This window comes from Lepidothrix coronata, unplaced genomic scaffold, assembly GCF_001604755.1.
Source record: "Lepidothrix coronata isolate B3197 unplaced genomic scaffold, Lepidothrix_coronata-1.0 Scaffold95, whole genome shotgun sequence".
Taxonomy (NCBI): Eukaryota; Metazoa; Chordata; class Aves; order Passeriformes; family Pipridae; genus Lepidothrix; species Lepidothrix coronata.
Genome location: NW_016690275.1, coordinates 230439 through 258119, shown reverse-complemented (window position 1 = coordinate 258119; position 27681 = coordinate 230439). Strand labels below are relative to the sequence as shown.

The 27681-nt window shown below is 37.3% G+C and overlaps 2 protein-coding genes across 3 annotated transcripts in view; both read left to right on the top strand.

Annotated features, from left to right (window-relative positions):
- Positions 1–10654, top strand: part of RAB3IP (RAB3A interacting protein) — a 33245-nt gene extending 22591 nt beyond the window's left edge. For both annotated transcript variants that reach the window (XM_017822126.1, XM_017822123.1), the window contains 5 exons: positions 1521–1649; positions 3856–3968; positions 7281–7380; positions 7487–7556; positions 10284–10654. In XM_017822126.1, coding sequence (XP_017677615.1) covers positions 1521–1649; positions 3856–3968; positions 7281–7380; positions 7487–7556; positions 10284–10366 — 495 coding nt within the window. In that variant the 3' untranslated portion in view covers positions 10367–10654. The remainder of the gene's footprint in view (positions 1–1520; positions 1650–3855; positions 3969–7280; positions 7381–7486; positions 7557–10283) is intronic.
- A 4277-nt stretch (positions 10655–14931) lies between these two features.
- Positions 14932–27681, top strand: part of MYRFL (myelin regulatory factor-like) — a 39869-nt gene continuing 27119 nt past the window's right edge. The window contains exons 1-6 of the mRNA XM_017822074.1: positions 14932–14981; positions 15142–15230; positions 19317–19407; positions 24266–24333; positions 24428–24686; positions 25810–25901. Of these exons, the coding sequence (XP_017677563.1) occupies positions 14932–14981; positions 15142–15230; positions 19317–19407; positions 24266–24333; positions 24428–24686; positions 25810–25901 (649 nt within the window). The remainder of the gene's footprint in view (positions 14982–15141; positions 15231–19316; positions 19408–24265; positions 24334–24427; positions 24687–25809; positions 25902–27681) is intronic.

Sequence of the window (27681 nt, the reverse complement as noted above, 5' to 3'; positions counted from 1 at the left end):
AGGAAAAAAAAAGAAAAGAAAAAAAAAAAAGTTAAACCAAAAAACTCTGAAAGTGACAAAAGAAATCCCCCAAACATATATGTAAAAGAATGGCAAAGTGCTGGGGACTCAGAGGAGAGGTAGTGCATGGGGAAAATAAGAAAGGCTGAATGAGGTTGGTTCAAAGCAGCACACTGATCTTTTTAATAGGATTAAAAATCAATTTTTAGCATGCGTTATATATTTTCCTCTTTCATTATTTTACCTATATTATTTGTTTTTAATAATACAAAACTTTAAATTCACATCCTGGCTTGCCTTTTGCCTGCAGTGTGCATCATTCTCATAGTTTTAGGAGTATAGGTCTGTTGTAGTACAAGAAAGGGATTTAACCAGTTGGAGGGGAAAAGATGCTGAAGCAGAATGTCAGAACCAATCTGAGGATGGTGTTGCATCTGGGGAGCAGGATGGTGTTTCATATCCCAGTGGGGACTGGCAGCAGTCTTTTATGTTGGGTTAGGAACATGTGTCACAAACACTCATCCCCGTTCTGCTTGGTTCGTGTCCTGGAGCCTATGAACAAGATTCTTCTCAAGTAACCCTTAACCAGATGATGTGTTTTGGGAGCACTTCAGCGTACTCCAGCTGTTAGTGGGTAGCCAGCCCATCGGACAGGCTGTCTCATAATGTGAATGTAGATTTTTAATAGCAGTCTAGTACCGATCTCTGGAACACCAGACTGGATAGCTGCTGTCCTACTGCTAAGTGATCTTGGTGTGGAGATGACAAAACAAAATGTTTTCAAAGCAGGTAAAATTATCTTTTCTTAATGCAGAGCATGGTTACTCCCAGCATGATTTAATGGGTTGTTTTAGCATTTCCTCTTGCACTAGAGGAGCTGTGGGGTAGCATGCTCATAAATCATTCCCAGTGAATATCCTTGCCTTTCTGTTGGGTGGTAAAGGAGAGAGTTTGGGCATAAAGATGAAAAATGAAGTATACTTTTAATTGATTTGTACATTGACTTCCTATTTACTTCTTTTGGTATATTTAGTGTGTTTACTCTATTTTCTTTAAGTGTTTGGACAGCAGCATGTTAGAGTCAGTTGAAGTGGTTTTCTTTGAATTTCTTCGCTTTTCTGTAACTCACAGAAGTGGAGGTGGACTAAAATACTGTAATGAAGATGCATCAAGAAGGAAACTATTTTTTGGCTTTTTTTTTTTTAAACATTCAGTTAAGTTTTTCAAAGGTATCCTGAAAGCTTAGGAAATGAGGGAGAAGTAATTAGCTTGTCCCTGGTGTAGTGGTGACCAGTAAATGAATTATCTCTGTGTCTTGAAAATTATATATTTTAATTTGCTTATATTTACAGTCTCAAGAGAGTGGATTTAAGGTGTTCATAGCCGGACCATGATAACATTCTTTCACAGGGCAATGGAAAGCATTTTAATACTCGTTATTTACCTGTGGATATTTGCAAATGATAGACAATGGTGTGATAATTGCAGTACTAAAATATGCGAATCTTTGTGTGTTCTAGGCTGACCTGTCTTTGTACAATGAATTTAGATCTTGGAAGGATGAACCTACTATGGACAGAACATGTCCTTTCTTGGACAAAATTTATCGGGAAGATATTTTTCCATGTTTAACCTTCTCAAAAAGTGAGGTAATGGAAATGTTCTAAATGTGGTAACTGACACTTCCCTTTAAATGTATTACAAGAACCCAGTAGACTATTGAATTGTTTTTAATATGAAGTTTAACCATTTTTGTTTCATTAGTGTATGACAGTTTCCAGTGAAGTGCTGAAGTTTAGTCTGGAGTATTAACCATTTTTTTTCTTTTGTTTACACTGTTCCAGATATGGCCATTTTAGGGCTACTTCTTGTAGATGTTACTCCTCTTTGTCAGAATCTGATGTTTGTAAGAATGGGTGGAGGTTTTATTCCTACTGCTTCAAAGACTGTAAAAACAGTGTCCTGTCCCAGTCTCTTGTTAATACAGGGGACAGTAGAGACTAATATATTTAATTTTGTAGACCAGTTTTCTCTCACATCGGTTGAAGGAGACTGCAAGCAAGTCTGTGAGTTTTCTTGAAGAGAGCTTTGAGTTACAAGGATTGGACTTTGGGATTTTTGATTCAACAGGGGCAATTTGGAAATAGGATTTTAGAGGAATTGTATTATGAGACTTTTTTTCCTTGTGCTATTCCCACACGTTCTCCCATACAGAGGAAAGACTGGAGTTTTACCTATCTTGGGATTGCAGTTCCAACTGCTTTACTTTGGTTTTGTTCTTAAGCAGCATTTACAGGCTGTAGTTGGGGTATCAGTAAGGAAAGGAAGCGTATTCTTAGATCTTTATTAAAATAAGAAATTTTAAAGCCATAAGTATTGATATTTTTTTCTCAGTAAAATTAAACCCTTTGCATAGAAAATCCTGCATTTTCTTCATAATTTTTATCTGTAATTTTCAGGAGGTGTTATGTTCTTGTCCCATGCTTTTCATCTATGTTTACTTTCTGGCCATAAGCACGCACAGTCTTTTAGTTAATTGTATACCAGTTTGTTATTGTTGGCGTACACCATCATATGAACCTCTCCCACTAAAAAGTTTACTTGGTTACTATAGGAATTAAATTACTTCTTCAGTATATGTAAGTAGGCCATTCTGTTGTCTTTCCCAGCAGCTTAGTTTTGGTTTTGTGCTTCAGTGGTAACATAATTACCGTAGGTGTATATTGCCTCTTAAGGGAAGCAGGAGGCTTCTCGCACTGGTCAGTTACATAATTGATTGTTTTCAGATGCTGTGTGTAGTGACCGACTTCTGTTTTCACTTGGCTATCGATAGGCTAATGTGCAGTTAACCAAACAATAAATTATACATGTACTGTGTTTCTGAATAATTGGAAATGCAGTTATCTGAATGGTTGAAGTATTACATCAACTGTTAGTAGCCTCCTGTGTATATGTGTAGTGTTTTTCTTTGGGGAGATGACAAAGAAGGAGCATTTCATATGAACTACTTTAATACTAACATTCTGTTTTAAAAAATATTTAAAGTACAATAGAAAAAACATCTTTATTATTGAGTAGGAAGGAGCCTTAGTACAAAATCATTTCATTAATAACATAAATTGCACCTTTTTTAAAATCAGGTAATGGCTATTACTTAAAACAATGGTCTTGGGCAAGTGTTTAGTCCAATCAAGCAAAGTGATCACATTTCTATTGTCTTGTGATTGTGTGTTTATAAAGAATTAACATAAAAAAAATGAGCAAAGTTGCACTTTGTTTTAAGTAGGGTTTGAAAGTTGCAGCTGGCTTTTCTATATATTATGTTGGCTTTTCTGTATATTTTTCAGTCTTACTTGTTTGTACACCTTTCTAAAAGCTGAAAAAGTTACATATTTATTTGTTTTATTCAAGCTAAAGAAGCATGCTGCATAATTTTGTATTTTTCATATAACACAATAAAATTAGACCAATTTTTAAAATAAAGTTTGTGCCATATTAAGTCTCTGACAAGAACACAGCATGTACAAACGTATGTGCTATTTGGGCATATGAAGAATGGCTGAAGATACTGTTAGCTTTTTAATCATGCTTGACTACATTCCTGGCTGTAAAGAAGTTACCTTGCCTTAGGGAAGGCAGGGTTATTTGGAGGGCAGAATTTAAGCAGGAGCTTGGAAATGGGACCTCCTGTTCAATGATGAAAACGAAATCTCATTTGTAATAGAATTTCTGTTTGGTGAGTTGATTTTTTTTTTTTTTTCTGTGTTGACTTTCCAGAAGAACAACTATGTCACTGCTTTTAGGCAATGGATAAAGAAGAGCTGTTTTTAACCAGTTTCTCAATTTCTCTTGCAGTTGGCCTCAGCTGTCCTGGAAGCTGTTGAAAACAACACTCTGAGCATTGAACCTGTTGGCTTGCAACCTGTTCGATTTGTGAAAGCTTCTGCAGTTGAATGTGGGGGACCAAAGTATGTAAACTAATAAGAGGGGTAATCTTGACTCATTTGAGGTATCTCTTGCCTTGAGAAAACTGCTATCAACTGATGACCTCAGTCAAATTTGTGTATCTTAAATTTAATTTCCTAAAATCTAAGACTTCAAGATGGTTGTTACAAAATTTTATGGGAAAGTAAGCAACTAAGAAATGGAACTTTAAAAGAGACTAACATAAAACAAACCTTGCCTTTTGGGGAGAGCTGTGTGCTTCACTTGCAATGCATTGACCCCAAAAGTAACATTCACCTCTTTGGAGAAGACCATCCTGATACTTAAAACAGATGCTTTTGACCTAGGGGCTCTCAGCTGAAAAGCATCATGAAAGAAATACGTGTTGGAGTAGTACAGGCTGAATATCTGACATCTGGAGGATTTGTGGCATAAGAAATTTAGGATATATGTAAGACACTGACAAAGGTAGCTGAAGGATTTGAAGACAGATATACAGAGTAAATCCTCTGAGTTTGAGCAGGAGGAATGTAATGAAGTAGGAATGAAGGTGAGTGGGAGTTTGAACCTAAATTAGGAAGTATGCTTGAATGACAGGAAGGTTGTTTTAGAGATTCTGGAGTGGTCCTAGAGGAATCTGAAGCAAGACTTGTTGTCAGGTACTGATACAGCTGTTGAAGTTAGGTGGGAGGGACTTGCTCTGAGACACTGAGACTTTGATGAATGTGAAGGAAGGGATTTGTAGTGTGCTTCAGCAGATGTCAGAGTAAGCAAACAAGGTCAGTGTTAATTCGGAGCCTTCCAGATCTTGAGAAAGACATGACTTTTCTCTAATATTTGATTTGAGAGAGCTCAATTTTATGACAGAAGTCTTGCATGAAAATGTTTCATCTGACTCTTTAAGATTTTTTTCTTTGTCATTGCTATTGCTTTTTAGTCCTTGTTTTTCCTCTATTTTTGAGTGGAAGAGAAACTGCAATTAACATATCTCAAAATTCTTTCTCTTTAAAGAAGCTGTATAAAATTAAAATTGTGTTTTATGACAGTCTTTGATCCTTTCTAGCCTACAAAATTCAAGCATTCATATATATTCCTCAACTTATTCCCGTCACTAGAAAACACACTTTTTGAGCTGTAACAGCTCTTCGTTAGAAGGACCCGCACCAATAATGGAGCTACTCAAGGGGTAGTGAACTCGTGTCCAAGAGCTGCCACGGCGAGCTGTGTTCCATGAGTGCAGTAGAGAATCTGGACAGCCAGAAACTACTGAAACAAGTCGTGTCAGAAACCGATTGGCAAACTGATTTAAAGTCATTGTGGTTCAAGCAACTTCCCTGTATCTTGACACGATGAAATACTTACTCAGGAGACTTAATTGCATCATTCAGAAATTTCTTCATATTTTTAATCTGTTTTCTCCAGTGTAATATAGTTTTTTAATTAGAACTTATGAAATCCTTAAATAGTTGGCTAGATATATAGATTAACATTTTGATATGACAGTGCACAAATTGTAATGTAGTTATTTTAGCTATATCAAAAGGTTGGGCATATTCCTTTCTCAGTTTTCCAGCTCCTATGTATCGACAAAAACCTTTGTGGTGTTGCTTGTAAATAAGTAATAGGTGAGAAATGTGCAGTATTTAAGTGTAGTTTGACAGCAAATGGGCTTTGCCTTGTATAGGATCACTGGCACTGTATGGGAAACAGGTGTTGCAATTTTCATTGAACCAGAGTAGCAGTTTCAGGTTTTTATTATTATACAGTGCATAGCGCTGTTTTTATTGAAACATCTTAAATACATAATATAGACAAATAATAACAAAAACTAGAGTAATGTTTTTAAAGGTTATTTTGTTGTACAGTTGCACGGGGAAACAGATGCATAAAATAGTGGGCAATAGCCCAATAGCAAAGTAAGGAGTAGAGGGTGAAGAGCCATGATAGTAGTAAAGAAAGGTTCTTGCTATACAGAAGGTACTGAGTGGTGCCTGTGATGGTGTGCAGTAAGTGCTGCCTTAACAAAAGACAGCTGGGTTTCCCCACAAGACTCAAATAATTGTCCCCCTGGGTAAAAAAGCACTAAGCTGCATGTGGGCCATACAGCACAGAACTGAGTCATCAGTAGTAACCATTGTGCCAGCATTTAACCCTGTGTGATGGAAGACAACATATAGAAGGTAATTATGTAGCCAGAAGGAAAAAAAGGTTTTATTTTCCTAGCACTGAAAGTTTGTCTGTCTTCTGACAACAGCCAGACTGAAATTGTGATCAGCTTGCTTCAGCTGCTCTAGGATTTCTTATATCAGTGCACTGCTGTCAGTCCTCATAAACTGTTATGGAAAGTCATATACACACTTCAGTTTTCTCCTGTCTTACATGGTTCTGTGGACGTGCTGCAGGCTGTTTAAAAGGCTTGTGAGCCACTGTTTAGAACCACAAAAGCTTAGTAATTTTTGTTTCACTTTTGAAAGGCTGTTTGTTCTTAGATTTCCTAATTTCATGAGGTAGAAATGGGAGGGAGAAGAGTCAGCAGCTTTTAAAATTAATGAAACAGTGGTTGCCATGACAGGCTGGGTAATCTGAGATGCTGTAATACAGACATTCCGAATAAATAATTCTCCTAATTTTTAAAAATTCATTGTCTTTTCCTAAATTTTTTTTTGGGGGGGAAGAATTTGTGGTGACTACTGACCTTTCCATGAATACTGCATATTTGCAGTATACCAGAAGTAAATTTAATTATTTTACCATTGCTTTTTGTAGTGGTAACATAAAGAATTATTGCTGGACATCTTATTTTCCTTTGTTCCAAATTATTTTACACTCTGAATATAAAATATGATTCCTGTTTGGCCATAAATGCAAAGCTGACCTTAGAATGCATTTAAGAGAGGCTTCAGAGAATTAAATGCTCTTCTGTAGGGCTGATATTTTTTATGATGAAATACAATATTGAGTGGAATTTTTAAAATATCTGTTTAAATGTTGACATCAACTGATAACTTAAATACTGCTTATTTCACATATCAAGAGTTAATTAAAGAAATCCACTGCTCCAGAATTGTCAAGCCAAACTTGAATTAGTGAATATGAAGTACGTGCCCAGAGCTGAAGAAAGTTTTAAAATTCAAAAAAGCATCAAAATGCACCAGTATTGGATTGAAATTAGTCCTTGTGGAATTAAAATAATTGCCAATGTAATGTAAAATGAAGATAGAGACTCGTGTATCTGCACCAGTGTGAAGCAGTTACATTAATACTGTAAACACATGCAGGTGTTTGACATTAATGTCAGATTTGTTTATTAAATCACGTGACCTTTATATTTGTAGGAAATGTGCTCTCAGTGGACAAAGTAAGTCATGCAAGCATAGAATCAAATTAGGAGATTCAAGCAGTTATTACTACATTTCTCCTTTCTGTCGTTACAGGGTAAGTAGATTTACTGTGATTTCATTTTGCATAGTTATTTACTTATTTTTTTTCCATACCGTTATGCAAAATTATATTAACCACCATTATTTTTTTATGAGCTCAGATCACTTCTGTGTGTAACTTCTTTACATATATTCGATACATCCAGCAAGGACTGTTGAAGCAGCAAGATGGTGAGTAGGAAATTGTGTTTGGTGTATATGAACAGAAATTTAAATAGTGCCTGTGCCTAAAAGTTGCTTATCTATGCACAATAGCTGTGACCTGACATTACTGGAAAGCTATCAGTTTGTAGTCATTGTTGTAATTTTGAGAATGTGGTGATATTTCACTCTCCAATAAAGTTATTTTTTTCAACAACAACAAATTAAAACACATTGATTTTTAGTCCATCTAAAAAATCCTTATATATTATTCGGTAGGAAATGTTATGAAAAAGTCTATAACAAGAGGAGTTGGTCACAGTTTTTCCACAAAGTAGTCAAAAATCAAGTCTTTCACAGAACATGGAGATATTTTAGACCAAAATACCTTCAGTTTGGTTTGATCTGAGCCATTTTTCCTTTTGCTTGGTGTTTTTATGTGTCTTTTCATTTTGTACATTGAGAATTGAGAGAGCAATTCTTGCCATACTATTTTTTTCAGGGGGAGCTGGCAAGAGTGACAATATTTTGCGTTCAATTGTAAAAAGTAAACAGGAAGCCTGTTATATATATACAGAAAACCTGTATACTGTAATGATTCATCTGAGTGCAGCTGAAAGGTCATTGCAGTAGCATGACAAAATCTCTTGATTAGGGCTCTGGTTATAAATGTAAGGCTTGATTACTGTCCACCCCAAAAGAGAAATGTGTTTTTTACTGCTGTTGCTTCAGGCTGTGGGTTTGAGTTTTTTCTACCATTGTTACCCAGCTTCTTTGTTCTTGTCAGAATAGCATACCCAACAACTCTATTTAAACCATGTCTGCAGAGCAATGCAGAAATTTGCCTAACTGTGCTATCCGGTTTCAGTATGTCCATATAAAGGATGTTTGTGAAAATGTATGGATTGTACACTTAGTTACTTAATTCTGGAATTTAAACATATATTGCGTGTTGGAGTTGTAGTTACTGGTCTTCATTTTCAAGACCGTTTTACCTGTTTATCACTAGAAAAGAAAATGAAGATAATTTGATTGTGTTTAAACTGCACACAGTTGATTTAATTGTCTTTCCTGTCCAGGTCAAAGAATATTGCCAAACAGCCTTCAGTCCAAGGTTTTTTTGAAACGGGTCATATCACTTAGGCTCCCAGATATGCTGAGCACAGATAGCAGAAAAAGTGTCATTAGCCTTGTGTCAATAGTTAATTAAAAATTTTGCTTTCACTGTGAAAATATAATTTTTTTAGCTCAGTTGCATTTTTGAAAGTAGAATAAAACAGCATTGCAATGTTTATGGATGTCTGTGCATTTCATTATTCCAGTTTTCAAGTCTCTGTGGATTTGCTTCATCAAGAATTTGGCTGGAGTTAGCCCCACTTTCCTATCTGACTTTTCTATTAAGTCATCTCTTCTGATGTTTCTAAATTTCTAGAGCTCAGAATTTTAGCTACATCGAAATATTTTGTTTCCGTCTCTAACCTTGAGTACTTCTGAGGAGCTAGACTGTTCCTTACAAAAATAATGCTATTAATTTTCACTGTCAAAGGGCCATGGAATTTACCAGAAATTCACCTATTTCATACTCTGAATTATGTTTAACAATACCTTCAGATGGTGGTAATTTTTACTGATGTACCAGCATCGCTAAAGATCTTGAAAATGTGTTATTTAAAATTTAATATGATGTGTAATTAAAAGGCTTTTACTTTGACCAAAAGAACCTATGAAGTTTCAACTAAAAATTGTTTATTTACTATTGAGATAGAAAAGCTAAGTTAATATTTTTTTACATCAAATAATGAAATATTTTCAGCATTATTAGATTTATTTATTCTTCACAAGAAGTTCAGACAAAAATTGAGTTTGGTGTTTCAGCTCCATTATCATCTTTACTACTAAAATACGAAATTTGCATTTGTAGCTTTGTGTAAGTATTTCAACAATACTGTTACAAGAATGTAGGCACTCATAATAATTGTCTACATAATGTGCTGTGTGCATTTCTACTAATGCACCATGTAATTTTTGAGACAGAGCTCACTTTTACAAAAGTGGTTTTTGAAATATGGTAAGGAAGACCTTGTACTTTTTGTTCAGGTTAATTATATTAGTAGACATTCTGTGTTAGGATCTTGACTACATGGAAATTATTTTTGTCTTGTAATTATATACTCAATTTTGATTTGTGGCATCCAGAAGTTTACAGTATGCACTAGAGTCATCAAGTTTAGGAAAATACAGATGAAATAAGAAAAAAAGGCCTTTCCTACCCAGCTTATTGTTGCTGCAGATTCCTGTAGAAAAAAAGAGGGAGGAAGGAAGATTATAAATGGAAAAATACAACAAAATTACAGATTATTTGATTAAGCAATTCTTATTCAACAAGTTCTACTTTTTTCTTTTTGTAGTTATTTAGTTTTACAGAAGGTGAGTCAAGGGGCAGGGCAATTAAAATGAGGCACTGCAATTAATTGAAGCTGATAAGAAGTACTGATGTATTGTTGTTCTCAATTTTAAAAAGAAATCTAAAATTTGAGAAATTTTTTTATAGGACTGTCACTTAGAATTTTTAGAATATATACTTGAATAGATTTTATCATAACCAAGCACAATTAGCCCTTACACATTAATTTTGGTTTTACCAGATGTTTGTTACGAAGTTCCCCATAAGTCATGTAGAGTAAAGCAGCCTGAATACATTAGTTGAAATAAAATATGAATTAGGTATGTTTAATGATATTTCTGTCTTTTTTTTAGTGGATCAGATGTTCTGGGAAGTTATGCAGCTGAGACGAGAGATGTCACTAGCAAAACTTGGCTATTACAAGGAAGAGCTCTAAGTCTTATTACTCGTGTGCGTGCATGAACTTCATTGAATATACATAACTAAAATGGCTGAATCTTTTTTTTTGTCACTTGATATTTATTTCCACAAAGTGGGTCCAAGATCTTTCTCCTTTTGCAGATGGCACTAAGAAGTACTGTGATTGTTTTAAACTGACCTATGCTGTATATGCGTACATATAATATTTAGTTGAACAAATGTGGTAAACACTTGCAGGTGTATTAGTGATTGTAATTTACATTTAAAAACAGAAATTCTGATTAAAGTGTTAATCTGAAACAGCCTCTGTCTTCTGTTGTTTGTGATGCAGAATAATGTGAATCTCCCCGAGAAGACATTCTAAAATGTAAAAATGAGATGATTTTGTGAAGACAGAATAAATGCCTGACATGGTATTCATTGTAGTGTTCAGATACATATATGTAGCTCTCTCTGCATACATGGCAATACAGTTAACAGACAATTAGAGAACTTGGAATTCTTTGAAGTGCTGCTTTCCTATACTTCTAATTTTTAAAAACATGTAAGAAGAGAAACGTATACAGCATAATAAACCTGAGTATCTTCTCTTTAAAGTAGGATGCTTTTTGAATATCAAGGAACAATAAAATTATCTTGTTGACACTTTGGTTAGAAATCTGTCCTGACCCCTATCTGACTGTTAAAAACTTTCTCTTTCCCTCTGATTTTCTGTCATTTAAATGTTTTCATTCCTTTAAATGTTTTTGTTGTTGTTGTTGTCGTTGTTGTTGTCTGTCGTTTTTGTTGTCCTCGTTGTTGTTGTCGTCGTCGTTGTTGTTGTTGTTGTTTTTATCCTGCCTTTTTTTGGGGTTTCGGTGCTTTATACATCATTTTCCCCACAGCTGCCCTTGAAAGTGGGAAATTTCCATGATGTGATTTCTTTTAACATGTTGATGATAACTTCCATATAATGTTATCAGTTTTTTCACACATACAGATTGTGTCAGACAACCCTAAAAAGGATCATGGCCTCTTAAATATGCATTTTAAAGTGTTACTTTAGGACTTGAAGTTCAGGTGGTCCTTTTTTTCCTGGACATTGTCTAAGCTGAAAGCAGACAGCTGATGAGGTTACAGGAGCATAGTTGTGGATATGTGCTACACTTGCCCTTTTGGAAAAATGTTAGATCTTGATCCTGACAGCCATTTATCAATTGCACTTAAGATTAAAGCATTGGCAAGTAAACAGACAAACATTAGAAGGAGAGTTTATATAGTTGTTTTTTTAACAAGAAGCATGTCAGTGGATACAGATCTCTTTGATGCTGAACAAAACCAGCGCTATTCATCACTGTCTTACTGGAATGTTCTCCGTTTTCACAAAAGTAATAGAATGAGCAGTGAAATTCAATACCATATTTGTGTTGCTTGTATGTGCCTGAAAACACTTTGCAAGTGTTGGCTTCAACCTGGCATTTTAATGTTAAAATTAAAACAAACAGCTGAACCTAAACATTTTACAAGTAATGGAGGATATATGTCCAACCTGGGCTGTTTCAGTACTGAAGAAATATTTTTATCTATCTCCTCTCCCTGAGTACTACTTGCTGTTGGAGACACCTGGAAAAATTCTACCATAAATTGTTAAAGGGTTGTTTATTCTTTCAATAATGCTAAGGAAGTCTGGTTTTACTGACTCTTAGAAAACAAGCTGTGTTTGTTGGTATTATGTTTTATGCTAGACTCATAAATGCTTCCTAAATGATTGTTAATCCTGAGTTTACATAATGAGGTGCAACTGTGTCCATGATTAACTGACAGTAGGCAAATGGTAGCCAGTAGCTGTTGCTATTTTGACTTAATATCCTTTACAACAACTAAGTCCTGTTGCTCATTCAAGCAGAGAGAAGGATCCTTTCTATACATGGTAGTATCTAAAATGTATTATGCTGAGGTGATTTTCTTGTATTAGGGATAACAAAGATGTACCCTGTGTATCTCAGTGGTAATGACTGTTTGGCTCAATTACATCAACATCTTGTAAATGCTGACCGGCTTGCTTCTGTCTTCAAGTCCCTACTCTGAAGTTCTTTTCTATATTTTTAATATGAGCTGTTTATCATGAGAAGCCTGTGTCACCGTGAGTGCTCAGGGCTTGTAAAAACTGCACAATAGTTACTTGTGTGGTGAATGTAATTACTTCAGAAAATAGCCTAATTCCAGAGTTGACTTCATTGAAATTTTTGTTCATAACCAAATGCCTCTTTCAGTTACCTACTCAAAACATCTGAATATTTTTGTCCTGTTTGCTTAGGGGTAACAAAATGGGCCATTTTTAGTGTTTAAAGATGAAATCAGAGAAAATGAAATAGAAAATAGAAAATAGGATTTGCTGCTTAGCAAGAGCAAAGAGCTTTGTTCCATGTTTAGCTTTCCCATATGTTTTTCAATGCTACCTCAGATAAACAGGTAATTCTGTAATTTAATTTTGTTAGTAACAATTAGAAATTTTACTTCCCTACTAATGATGGCTTTGCTCTTGCATTTTTGATTACTATTGATTTCGTCAGTAGTATTAATTATATGACCTGTGTGAAAGTACAAAGACAAGATAAGTAATTTTTATTGCTGCATTTTTTGCGCATGTGTAATTATAGTTAGTACTGGGACCAAAGGTCCTTGAAGCAAGAACATTAGACTTACTTACCGGATAGAATACACATCACCTTCACCTTGCCTCAAAAGGCTTGTCAGATTTTCCTTTACGTGTAGTTTAAGTCCTTTACATAAAGCCTAAGTATAACTGTGGCTCTAGTTATGGAGGAATGAAATCAGCTGGGACAAATTCATTGAAACCGCTGAAAAAAACATGAAGTGTTCCTTGGCATGTTGGTAATCATCTGGAGAAGAAACAGTGCATTTTTCTCAGCGGGAACTCTTCAAGCAGTAGGAAAGCAAAACAATTCTACTGGATTTTCATGGATGTGGTGGGAGAAAATGAGGCCTTACAGCAGTTCTTTGAAGGTAAGAGTCTAGTTTCAAGAGGAAGTCTTAAAAATTTTTGGTGGCAGCAAAAACACAGTAATTGTTGGGGGGTAACTGAGGAAGGAAGGAGGAAGAAGAGCCCTGAAACCCAAAACTGTTTACACAAAGCTATTGTGTAAGGCAATGAAATAGTACAAGTGGTACAGATGTGCAGCAGTGCCTTTTTCTTTGTACTCCGGCCAGGAAACCAAAAGACAGGTGGACTCAGCAGAGCCTGCAGTACTGCCATGGTAATTGCCTTGAAGAAAAACTGGGAAGTGAATGAGGTCTCCTTGCAAGTTATCACTTCTGAAATCTTTGTGATTTTCATGAGGTTAGAGATCTTGCTCCCTGCTCAGTCTTGTCAGGTTAAAGAGGGTTTTCTTTCCGCTGATATTCTTCTGAAATGACCTGATTGTAATTGGTAAAATGGTAATTGTGGCAGTATCGGTAAACTTGGATATTTTTGTCTTTTTCCTGAGATCATCTGTCATTCTGACTTTTTCCCAAAGACATATTCTATTCAAGTAGGTCGCATTAATTTCCTGACTTTCTGTTACTACACAATTTACTTTCTAATGGATTCCATGATAAAACTGCATTTCTTAGGTTCTGCAATAATGTGATCCAAAATGGCTGTTCAAAGGCTTTTTACTTTTTATTTTTTATCAAGAATTTTCTTTCCCTTTCTCCCATTTGCACTTTGTCTTTATTTGTTTTTTATTAACCTTTCTATACTAAACTTTTTCTGTATTTGTTCTTCTGTTACCTGTATGGGTATTCATGTGATCCTGATCTCAAAGTAACTTGGCAAGCTTTAGCTTTCAGTTGTGATTTTGTTTCTTTTTTTTCCCTGCCCCTCTGTTGGCCTTGGTGAGAGATGGCAATTGTAACTTTTAAGTTTTATTTTCAAACTAAGAAACTGAAGATTCTCCAACATTGATCAAGAAAATGTATTTAAGAGAAGAAATTTGAATCAGTGAATCACGAACTAGGGCTGCTAGCTAGCAAATGTGTTGTTTATAGATGTTAGGAAATTCATACCATGTTCCGTAAGTTCATTTTAAGTTGTGGAGGTTAAAAACTAAGAAACTTTCTTGGGTTTGCTTTCAGCAACATACTTTTTACCAGGCTGTTTGTTCAACCACTGCATTGCATAGCTGATAAATGCTCAAAATAGTGTGGGACATGAATTATATAAAAAAATCTCAGAATTTTTTTTTTTTAGGAACCTGCTTGGAAAACATGATTTTCTAGGGAGTAGTCTAGGTTCTGTTGGCTTTTATGACACTGATACTGTGATGGTAGTATTGCAGAAATTTTACCTGTATGAACTCTTTAACTAGAATTACTACTTTTAATTCTATAATTGATAGTTTAACTCTTTTTAGAAGATAACTTGGTAGTCTGTGCCAGTGTGAAAGGAAGAAGCCCTATTGATTCCAATTACTTGCAGGAAAAATGAAACATCTTGGGATGTCATGTTCCTTTGGTGATGTCGTGTGGTTCTGCTGTGTCACACTAGAACGTGGCAGAGGCCTGCTAATGCCATACGGTGTGCAGGGATGCCGTTAGATGGCTGAAGTTCGTTTTCTGAACGCAGATATGTGTCAAGGCTACAAGAGGTAATCATTCATTCAGTATGGGATAGACTTCTCTTGCTGTTAAACCATAGGTAAGTCTGAAAAGGGAGAAAACTGAATTAAAGTGGTGTTGGCTCTCTTTTCAAGCAGGGGTTGCATTTACTAAATACAAAACCAGCTCTAACTTATGGCTTCTCTCCAGCTTAGCACTACAGTTTGTGGGCTGGCTTTATAATGCCACCTCAGGACGCAAGAGTCGGACTGCTAGTGCTAATTTGGTGACCTCTGCGAGTAGTCATAACAGTGTTAGAATATTGTCCTTCCAGGCTATGAAAAAGCTGAATCCTACAGTATCAAGTGGGGAATGGTGATCGGTGGTTCAGTTTTGGCTTACAAACTTAGCTGGCAGCTAAGCTCATTTATAGATCTGCTTTGTAGGATGATTTGAAATTCATGAGCAAAAGGATCCCATTTACCCTGTTGCTTTAATTCCTTACAGGGCATGTTTGTTTTGACACTCATTAGTAATGTAAATTTGCATCTGCAATATTAAGAGGGGACAGTCTGAAGCAAGATTTTTTTTTCAAGGAAAGTGAGATAATTGTTTTCCTGATGATCACTTCTTTCAGTAGGTCATAGACCTCTTAGATTAGATATGACTCTGGGATTTGACCTTGGCCTTTTCTTGTTCAAATAAATGGCTTTTCTCTTGCCATGTGGCTGTTTTGGGAAGTTCTTTTCTTTTTTTCTGTTTCGTTTCACTTGCACACTAGAGATTTCATCTTTGATGCAGGTTTTTTCTATTATTTCTGTTGAAATGAGTATTTAAAACATTTTGCATTTTAGAATCAATAAATTCCTATTTGTCAAGGGAAGGTCAGAGCTCCTGATTAGCTCTTCTGCCTGTGTGTGGTAGAGTAGTCCTTGCTGATGTTATCAATGGGTTGAGAAACCTGATGGAAGGTCAACCTAGTTACAGTGTTAAACTCAATCTTTTCTTTTTTTCTTCTTGTGAGGTACACTGAGGTGTCTGAAATGCATGTGCTTGGTCTCAGACTCTCCGCGATCTAAAGAAATCTCTTGGTGGAATCACTACCTCTCTGTATACTTATATTCCATGTTACCCATACAGGAGCATAATTTAGAGCTCCTGGTCTGTTCAGCAAACAGGTATTACTGAACACTGACCATGTTCTGTGTGCCGTTTTTACACCTTGAGCTGTATTTATCAATTCTTCCCTGTGTAGAGTAGCTGATGGTACTACACAAATCTAACTACAGATGTCTGGAAACTTCCTGGCATCCTCTTTTAATGTTGGGAAATGATCAGTTTAGCATTGTAGCATTGGTTTTTAGTCAATGCTATTTCTCTGTCTCCCATCCTTCACTTTGCATTTAGATACCACTGAAAAGGAGGCAATGGATTTAAATGCATATATACATACGGCACTACACAGAAGTGTTGGGAAAATTAATCATGGGAGGTTTTTTGGGGATTGTGACTGTTGGTTACAGGACCATAGAGTGAAGCTCAGGAGCCAGGTGATCAGAGGCTCATGGCTGGAGTAAAGGAAGGAATGGCTGCCAAAGAGCAACTGCCAGATTAGGAGGCTGATGTTCATATTGCTCCTTTGGGGCCTGCAGCTGGGCATTAGGGACAGGCTAGGCCAGAATGGACAGAGAAACAGAAGTCAGTGGAAGAGCTGACAAGTTTTAGACCTGGGGACAGAGCAACAGAATATCAAGCTTATGAAGAAATGGGGAAAATATATAATCGTATGCAGCCCATGACTGCAGTCTATGTTTTGCAAACATCTCTCTATGAAACTCTAACCATGGCACTGCCTTGGCCTTTCACATTCGTCTGCTTGTTGGGTAGCTGGCAGTCCTCTGCACAGTAACACTAAAGTTGAATGTGTCACTCAGTGCAGACTCTTCCCAGAGATGTCTGGGCACACTGTGGTGTGAAGTGTGCACTGGGAGCAGAGACCCCTGAGCACAAGCTGATAATTGAGGCTGCTGACTCCACATATCCTCCAGCAGCTCTTAGGCACACAGTTCTGTGCAGGAAGCTGTGTGTTAAAAAAGGCCTCTCAACAGGGCTTGCCTCGCCACCTACACACAGATCTCTGCTCTTGCAAGCACCTAACATCCAGATGAGTGACTGGCTTGCATACTGCCCATATCTGTTAAGTACTAACTGTGATCAAATGCCTATGAAATGGTTACCAACATTTGAAATAAATTTGCATATGATCCAACAACTCCTCCTCTGCTGAAACAGATCCCAGTGCAAGCACGATGCCAATGACCTGGAAAGTACATTCGGAAAGAAAGAATGAAGTTGTACAGGGCAGCAAAATGTACTAGCTCTTCCATGCACCTGGATCACGAACATTCATTACTATCATCTTCCTGGTGTGCTTCCTTCTTCTCCCAGCACTGAATTACTTGTTCTTTCCTTCTTCTCCTCCTTATTTAACCGTTCATGCAAAGTGGAGAGATTAAGAAGGACTAATATATATTGCTGTTGTCATCACTTTGCAACAGAGCTAATCTCTGGACTGTGGGATGCCCATTTGAAAGGCCTTATCCTTGTTTGATTCATAGCTGTATTCCTTGATTCAAAAGAGCCTGTCTCTGACCTTGGTCAAAATAAAAGATTCTTGGTTTTGTGGTACAGGAAAGACACTTTGTATATGACCTCTGACCTCATGTTAGTAATAAAGGCACAAAGGCTAGACAATTTGAACAGGAAAACAGGTGGGTAAAATAAGGAGAAGGTGATGGAATCATTTTCCCAAGGACTATATAAGTAAAAGGAGAGGTGTTTGTGGTTCAGGGTGGGAGTGTCCTGCATTCAGACACGAAGAATGAAAAGATGAGTCTCCAACAAGTTTGAGGAAGGCTGCTAAGGAAAGCCAGGCTCTTTTATACTCAAGCTGGTTTTGCAAAGTGCTGTGCTGCTGCTTCACAACTTGCCATATTAACAATTTTTCTGAGGCAAGTTGGTGTGCTGCACCTGTTGAATCTGTTCTTCCCTAGTGTGTGGCAGACAGGTTTATATACAATGTCAATATATTGAGATCTATCAGTAGCACAACTGCAAGTTGCTATCCCTCCGTGAAAGGCAGTAAAAATTAAGCCTGCAGCAGCAATAACTAAACAGTACCTATATTAATCAGTGATCACAAAGCAATTCAGGAAATGTTTATTAGCAATGTAAATTTATGTATTGACAGACACATGAGGAAATTCCTGTGCAAGGTGGTGGATATTTAGGTGCTGCTTCTTGTTATGTCCTTTTCTAAACACTGAAGAAACTGTATCAGTCAGAGACATCAGAAAACAACTGAAGATACATTATGGTATGACTTTTTACTGTACAAGCTAGTACAGTGAGAAGACAGCAAACACACACATTGAGCAGTCACTTCTCCTCTGCTCAATCGCAGTGATTAACCTTTTGTGTTCTCCCATGCTGCCACAGAGCTGAAGGGACAGGGTTGGTGTCAGACACTGGGGGCTGAGCCACACAGCTCTGCGTGTGTGGGCTGGTCCATTTTATCTTGCACAGAAGTGGAACAGAGCCACATGTAGTGCAAGCAGGAATGTCAAGGTCCTTATCTTGTTTCCTCTGTGACTGGGCACACCTGTATTTGCGGAAAGCTTGCTGGAGAGGTGTGGAGCCTGCAGAGGAGGACTGCTTGGTTGGGTTTTTTAGAGATCTCTGGTTGACTTTCTGTGAAAGTTGTCATGAAGTGCGGAAACTTTATAATCATAAAATCTGTTTATAGCCTTCAGTTACCAAGCAACAAAGGGCAAAGTACTGAACCTTTCTATTTGTTAATACGTTTAACATGGTAGTGGGCTGGGTTTTTTTTGAGTAGGAGAAAAGGAAGCCACCAAACATTACTAAAGCTTTATTTGTGCTTTCTTTAAACTCAGATGGTGGATATTTAAATTGAGTGTTTCAGAAATTCACTTGCAGTACTAATCCAGAAAGTGGATCTGTGTGAGACAATGTCTGAGCTTCAACGCAACAAACTGTTTTGACCCCAGTGTAAAGGAGTTGGAAATTATCTTCTAAACCTCTTTTCCCAGTTGCAGATTGGGGTCCTTCATCCTCCTGCTGTAGTAGTTCACTGAAACCTTAATGCCATACATGCACTGCTTTTTGCCTGGTGCTGCCCTGTCATCTGCATCTGCCCCTGCATTTCTCATCATCCTTTTTCCCAGAGTGACTAAACCAGGAGTGAAACCCACCTGTTAGATATAAGGAAGGATGGATTTGATTTTCCTTTGTGTAGGAGTATGGGCAGCATTAATTAGTATGAAACACAATTCCCTCTGAATTTCTGTCTTCTTTAATTTTAGGGCAAGATGTCCATGGAGCTTTGGAGAATCCCATGGTGGATACAAGCATGTTGGAAGAATTCATTAGTAGTGACATAGAGTTTGGTACCTTGTAAGTATTATAGCAACAGATACTTCCCCTCCTCAGCCACATCTCTGGAATTGTTTTCATTAGTGCCATGATTAAATCTGAGTTTCAAGAGGATTGTGGCTCTCTTGATACTGTTTCTTGAAGCTGTGTAAGAAGATTTGGAAAAAATGAATTGCAGACAGTAATAGAAATACGGTTGTCTTGTTCAACAGAACGAATGATAAAAGTCTGAGTTGATTCAAAACTGTTAAACTAATTGTGGCATTAAATACAAAGCTGTTACTTTAACATCCCTGTAAATGCCAGTTTACTGTTTATGAACAGAATAAGTGATAAAAGTGAGACTAGTGTATAATACACTGAGAGAATAAGGGAAATCTCCTAGTTTGCGGGAAGCAGAGCTACTGTTTTCATCCTGATACTTAATTCAGGACAGAAACTGTCCATTAATCTCTTTTGAGACTAAGAGATTCAAAGAGGCATAGTGCAGAGGTTTATGGTCAAGAGTGGAAAGATTATGATCTATCAAAGACTTAAAACCCAAATCTTTCATCTAGACAACGGTCAGATGACTGTTGTTTAATGTATTAATGGACTGACACTTGCATTTGCCAAGAAGCAGAGCAAGAGGAGATGTTTTAAAAATAATTAAATGAGATTTTTCATTCTAGACACACTCAGCAGTACACATGTTTACTTACAGTGGGCTAAATAGGCTTATGCCTGCGCTAAATCATGAATAATGAATTTATTCTCTCTGCCCAAGCTATAAAAATAAAGAATAAAGAGGAGTTTATGTGTAAATATCCATAACCTTTATTTTTAGAGTCACTAAACATGTTTTAGGTTAACTGGATTATAGAACTCCTGTCTGACAATTTTAAAATGTTATTTTTTGGCTTTTATACACAAAATATAGCAGAACTATGAATGTGTATATATATGCTATTATGTAGCTTAGGTAAGTGAGATATTATAGTTACAGAGCTACAAAGTATTTACGTGCAAGAAAACCATTTGTAAAGCTATTATAGGTTTGAAGACTGAACAGAAGTTTACACTAATAGTACAGTCATACTTTGTTATTTCTGGGATTACGAACATTTACTGAATTGTTAGATCTCTGCAAGTCAAATTATTAAGTATTTGTCTCTATTACAGACTATTTGTGCATAAACAGAATAGAATCTCATAAGGGAACTTGCCAAAACATGTCAAAGGAGAAAAATATTAAAAACCTTCATATATACATATAAAATGCACATCTCCATATTGGCATGTACAATACTGAATGGAGAGTGCAATGAAAAGGGTGCTGTTACCACCACAGTCTTGGGGACACCTGGAAATTTCCATTAAAGGTCATCTTGCATCAGACAGACCATTTATTGTTACATTTATTGTTCTCTTGCATCACATGTGAAGTACCATGTGATTTCCTCATCTTTTCCTACAGTAATTACTTCCTTTTCATCCGTGAAAGGAGCAAAAGGGTTGCTGTGTCCTTTCCTAAGTAGGTATTTAATTGATACACTATGGCTGTAATACAGAATCATTTAAACTACAGATTATTTTTTTCCTCAAAAAAGCACAGTATCAGTTTCAGTAAGGTTCTAACTTGGAGACATATCCCGACTACTGCTGTACTTCATAAATACTTTCTTTCTCCTAGAAAGTGTCTGTATTTTACTGAAACATTAACTTAAAGCAGAAATCAAGCACCTAAGACAGCATTTGAAACCAGAACAGGAAGTCTGTGGAAGTGAAGTTTTAGACTTTTATGAGTGTACTTTTTTAAATTTTACAAGGCACAATTGGAATTCAGTATCTCTGGATCAAGTATCCCATAGGAAAAAAAAATTACATGTTTACTAACTCTATTCAAAGTTGAAAACAAGGTTTAGAGTGTAGTCATGTTATTTAAAAGCACCAGAAAATCTACTTTGAAGGAAATAAAAGAATATTCTAACAAGGAATTTTAAAATTAATTTTTAAAGAGGAATCATGTAGTTGAAGCTAACCCGAAATGCAGGGTTGTGGATGTGATGTGTTAGAAAACCACTAGCAATACCATTATGAAATATGCAAGCATGTGTCAAAAGTAATAGGCTGTAACCAAAAATGCAGCTGCCTCTCTCTGATGTCATCCAAACTCAGGAATACAAAACCTGAGGTAGAAACAGTAGGACAAAAATCAGGTGATGCAAATTCTTCACTGATGCTTGAAAATATTTGCTATGTATGTGGGAACATGTGTTTTATGAATATGAGTGTTCTCTTTAAGGGATTTTATTTTTTTCAGCTTTTGCCAGAACACTGGGCCTTAGCCAAGGAGGTGTGTCTCAATAAATTTCTGTCACCCTTCCTTTGCTCTAGCATTTTTAGCCTAACATGCATCTTGAGCACTTGCCTTTCAAAGGCACTTCAAAGCAGTGTTTGAGCTGACATTTCATAGAAATACCTGAAAGGGTTGAGAACCCAGTCCATTTCTTGAACCTCCATCTATTTCTAATGTAACATAGGAATCCTCTGGTTTTTCAAATGTCAGCAAGATGGCATAGGATTTTCTCTACCTTAAGCTGCTATGAAGGCACCACTGTTGACTGAAAAACTTGAAATAAATATGTGTGACAGACCTGTGCTCTCAACTGACTGAAGAGAGAACCACTGGTTCGCTCTAGTGGTTTGCTGTTGGGCTTAGGATGCTCCTGTTTTCATTGCAGAAGGAATGAAGTGGTTTTGCTACACACTGTGGGAACCTCTGCTTGTTGCTAGACTAGTGGACTTCGTCTAGTTTAAACTATGGTGTAGTTCCAGGTCTCACTTTAAGAAAGAAATCCTTTACCAATGTCTAATAAGGGAAACATTGTAAAAGCAAAATAAAGTATCACAAGGACATATGATACAATATAATCAAGCATATGTACCAGAGAGTAAATAATCAAGAACCTTTCAAATCTCAGGCAGGTGAGTGGACTGTTGGAGACAAATTGAGATCAAAGCTCTTTCTGTTAGCTGCGTACTCGTTTCTTGCCTGAAAATCAGGGGAAAGCTGCACAGTAATATGCCTGGAACATCCTAGTACAAAGCAGTGTGCTTGAAGTTCTTTAGAAAGGAATCAGGAGAGGTCATGTTTTCAGAAATTTACCTGAATAAAAGAAGAATAAAGAAAGAATAAAAACCAGCTAACACTAAAAGTCACAGACCACACTTAAGTTGTTTGGCTTTCCAAACAACTTTCCTCTAAGCAGGAATGTTACAAAATAAATCTCCCCCGCTTGTCTATGGGATTTGGCAAGGAGGGAGCTGTGGATCACATGGAATGTCTTAGTTCCCAGCTGAGATTCCTCTGTCATGCCTCCAGACCACAGCTCTTGTAATGACTGTCAGAGCATTACTGCCTTCCCATCCTGTGCCTCTGCACCTGCTCCCTGTAATGCTCCTACCCGGGGTTTGCAGGTGCTGTGCCATGCAGGGACCTTTCCTCACACAAGGTGCCAAGGGTGTTTCTCCTGTGCAGTGCTGACTGCCAACGACCCTGAGCTTCTGTGGAGGTGGTCCTGCTTTCCAGTCCACAGGAAGTGGACTGGGAGATGAGTCTCCTGCTTCTGTAGCTGCACAGAAGACAGCAGCCCAGCTCTGCCCAAATCTGGCACAGTGCAGTGTTAGTCAGCAGGCGTTTTCGTGGAAGCGTTGGGAGGTACTATGTGTGGTACTATGTGGTACTGTGTGAGTCAGCACCCCAGGAGCACCCTTTGTCATGGGCAAGAGAGCCCAGGTGCAAGAAATTTTTACTTCATTCCGAAGTAACAAACTTTTGATCATTGATGTGTATCGAGAAAAAGAAAATATATGCAATCAAAACACTTGGGAAATATCCTTCATCCCTCCTCCTTTTTGAGGCTCAGTTTACGCTGACTGTTTCTCCCTCCTTCATGATCCCCAGGTACCTTCCACTCCTCACAATCAGCCCCTCCTATTGCCTGTTGATAAACTCATTGGTCAGCAATGGTGTTTGGGTTAAAATGTGAATTAATGACTTGTCTTCTGTGAGGAATGAGGGGCTTTTTTTAGGGTTTGTTCGGATTTTGAAGCTTTTTTGGAGGAGACTGTTGGGGTGGACCTTTTACTACTCCTTATTTTCAATGCTTTTATGATTTAGGGATATAAGCTGTTAGTTATTGGTCCCTTACTATGTTTCTTGTAAGTGAAACAGAACTGAAAGATTATGTAGAACTGATGAGAAGGAAGGCACTTGCCCATGGAAACCCCATCATAAGCTTCTGGACTTTTTTGATGATCTTGTAAAAGCTTGTATTTCAAAGTGGGCACATGTGTTTCCCACCTGTGTGTCAGCCCCCACTTCCCTCCAGACTTGGGCTGTCCCGCATGGTGAGTGAGGTGTTAAAATGGGACCTGCTACCATCTGACAAGAGAGTCCGAGTGCACTTTGGCCAAACAAAGGTCTTAGGAAATTGACTCGTGATGAAGATGCTACAGATCTCTCACCTTTAGTCTAGGAGAATAGGGCTTAAATCCCTTGTGAGGGATATTCAGTTACTGGTAGCCCGGAGGTAGCTGGAGAACTGCTTATGAGGAGGAAGGAGGATTGAAGTCAGCAGGCTGTGAAGGTGGGGTTTGGGGAAGAACAGGTAAGGATGGGGCCTCCTGGCATGGCAGGGAGGTGGGAGGGCCATAGGAGATGGTCTGATGAAGCATAAGTGATGTTCCTCTGAGAAGAGGCAGCAAACATGCTGGGCAATGCTTTCTGAAGACTCTTGTCAGAAGCCTGGCGGTCACCCATCTGCTTTCAGCATTGGCTGTTGTCATCCTCCACGTCTTGCTCCAGTAGAAATTAAAATCTCTTTTTCATCCCTAGGCAAAGCCAGTTGCCAGACTCCCCACCGGACTCTGGATCGGAACCATGTTCTCCACCACAGCTACAGAGTAGGTGACGTGAATTCAGTTTCCCCCAAGCTTGTAGCAAGGTCTCCAGCTCCTCTCCCACATTCTTATTTTCTTGTCCATTTATTTCCTGCAGCCCCATGGTATGATACGACATGGCCCAGTGGGCTGCAGCCTCCACTCCCATGCCCATCTGCTGTGGCACCCAGCAAGCTTCCCTGCAGGTTCATGGAGGCTTACTCTGACCCCAGTGCCACTGGGCATCCTTGCACCATCTCCCAAGGCTGCAGTCTGAAGATGGAAAATCCTGTGACTCCTTGGAATCATTCTACATCCTCCAGCAGTTTGGGTTTTAATTATTCATACTTTCAGCCTAATACATCTCAGATTTCTGGGTAAATGATAACGCTTTTATGCAAAGGATGAGACAGATACGAAAAAAAGTAGGGCTGGTAGAAGACATGGTTTAAGACTGGTTGTAAATCCCTGTGGGTGTAGGGTTTTCCACAGGATGGCAGTGTTTAGACATTTTTGAGGTGCTTGTGGTTGAGGGTTCTTTAAAACATCTTGATTGCAGTTCAAATTGGAAGTAGGAATGGATTTCAATTTTTGAAACGTTAGAAGGCTAAGGAGGGTTCGACGTGTGCTTTATAACTGGATGATAGAAATACTCATGTGTTTTGCAGTACCCATTTTAGGGATTTGTCCATAAGTATCTTGTAAGTATTCTAGCAAGTGACATAAGAGAAAAGAAAAAGTCATACCTATGGAAGCAGGTGAAATGGTATTCATATAACATCTGCCATATTAACTCACCTGTATGTTTTGGATGCCTAATTATTTAAAATACACCAGTATTTTAACATTAACTGGTAAAATACACTTACTAGTGCAAGCATACAACCATGATACCCAGTAAGAATGCATTGACATGGAGAAGCCTTAGTTTGAGTTCCTACTGGCCCTGACTGAGACTTGGAATTTGGCTTGTTTTTATCCCCCATCCAGAAGGAATGATCTGTTAGGATATTCTAGTTTACATTCTTTAGTATCAAAACTTTGGAATAAGGTTTTTTCCTTTTGCACAAGGATGCATTTTTTGAAATCTCACTCCCTGGGAAAGGGGAAGACTGTTACCTGCTACTGGTGTTTTCTGTACAAGAACAAAAATGCATTAGTGCTCAGTGCAGTACAATTATTCAAGATAAAAGCTGTGATTTTAATGCAGATGCCAGGAAACAGTAACCCCTGCCACTTATGCACTGTGTACATTTTTTAAAAGAGATCAATTTCTTTATTCATATGAAATAATAAATAAATATATTGTGTTTTGGAAGGAAAAAATGGGATAATTCAGTTTTAAAAAGCCAGTAATAATTTCCTCCCCTTTGCAAATCAGAATTTGGATGACAATGTAGTTAAAACAGGATCATAAATACATGGGTGTTCTCTTGTTATGATTCTGTAATATCTGTATTTAAACTTATAAAGAAGTAATGCAACGTGTTTTTAAAAAAGTATTTCTGCAGAATCAGGCAAAAAAAGGAAGCTTTCCCAATTACTGGGTGATGTCACTGATTCTCCACTGCGGTCTCAGGACTCCAGACAAGGTAAGAAACTCTGCGAAGATGAAATTTAACGTTTTATGCCATAGACAATTGAATACTTTAAGAGCATAGCTCCTGCTGGCTCTGGAAAGGTAGTGGTATTACTGGTCTGTACTCCACTACCAGGTTTGGAGGAATTTACCTTTTCAGTGATTTGGAAAACCAGGACCTATTTATATTTGGTGGAGAAGCATTAGAGGTTCACGTTTCCTGAGGATTCTCTGGACAGAGTATTCTGCCCTTTTCTATGCGTGAGTGAGCCTGAAATACACAGATGATACCATACTCTGCTGACTTTGCTTGGCACTAAATTGACTGGGCAAAGAAACCATTTTGGGTCAGCTTTACAAGGAATTAATGTGGTAAATGACTAAAGAGATTTCAGTTTCCCTTTATCACCTCCACTCCATATTTTTTCCATGAAGTGTATCCATGCGCAAACTGGGTGAAAGCTGTATGTTCTTTCCCACCTCTTCCCCAAATTAATTTGGTTCATTGTTTTATCAAGATAAGAATGCTAAGCTTATATCAATTGATACACAAAGGCTTATCAGGCATGTACAGAAATGAATCAGCTTCTGTGAAGTGTGAAGCTCTCTACAAATGAACAGTTTGTAATGAACAGTTTATCTGAGGAATTTTCACCCATGTCTGTTAGTGAAAAATCTGAGAGTTGCTTGTTATTCCTTCAGAGTAAGTTATTTTTCAGCATTAAGTCGATCTTTTAGAACACTTTTAATGAGTAGCAACTGGATTTAGCAGGTTACTTTTCCTTTGGCATCTATTATTTGATCAGTGTTTCTTGATTGTGACTAGTCCTCTCAGTCAACCACTGCTGGAAAGACAAACAGACACTTCTGTATCTAAAATTGCTATTGCTGTTTTTTAATGCTTAAAGACATAGCTTTGAAATAGGCTTTCTTTAGGTGTCACTGTTAAAAAAAATCTCACATGTGCATTGGAAAAAGAACACAGACATTGGTAAAAATGGCTTGGGGATCATGTAGAAATAAGGTGTAAATTTCTTTACTGTGGTATTTTATGTATATCTCTTTCTATATATATATCTATATATATATCTTTACTTGGCTGTGTGTCAGAAGCAGGGACTTGCAAAAGAAGCTTGGGCCTGAAATGATTCTATAGGCTCTATCTTACTATGCTGTTGCTGGCTGTGGGTAAATCTTAGTTTATATGCTCAATGACATATTTTTTCCTATCCTTACTGCACTCTATTTATCTGTCTCTCTTATCACATTCTTCTCTGTCTTCATAAAATGTAAATATCAGAGAATTGTGGTTAACCCTGTCTATCTCAGAAATTTATAATTTATAGTATCAAAGCAGTAACCAGATCAACCAGAGGTAGTGGTGAATGTGCTTGCTATTGGAAAACTGTGCTTCCTGCTGTATGTTCTTCAGTTTAAATCTGTAGTAGAGAGAATGAGAAACAAATGTAATTATTTTGCTTAATTGCTTCTTGCAGTGTTGCAAATGTACAGTAAAATGCTTAGCTTTCCTTTTTCCCCCTCCCCAAAGGAACCTATCCATCCTTTTGGAGAGAATAAAAAATAGGAAGTGCTACTTCTAATAATATTTTGCAAATATTGCAATATTTCCTAGTAATATTTTGCAAATCAGGAAAGCTGAAAAAATTATTTTCTAGAGCAATCTTTTGGAATGACTGCAAAGGACAATCAGATTAAAATATCTATGCAATGCATTTATGATTTATATGTATGTGTATATATGTAAATATATTTATAAAAATGTTTATGTAGGA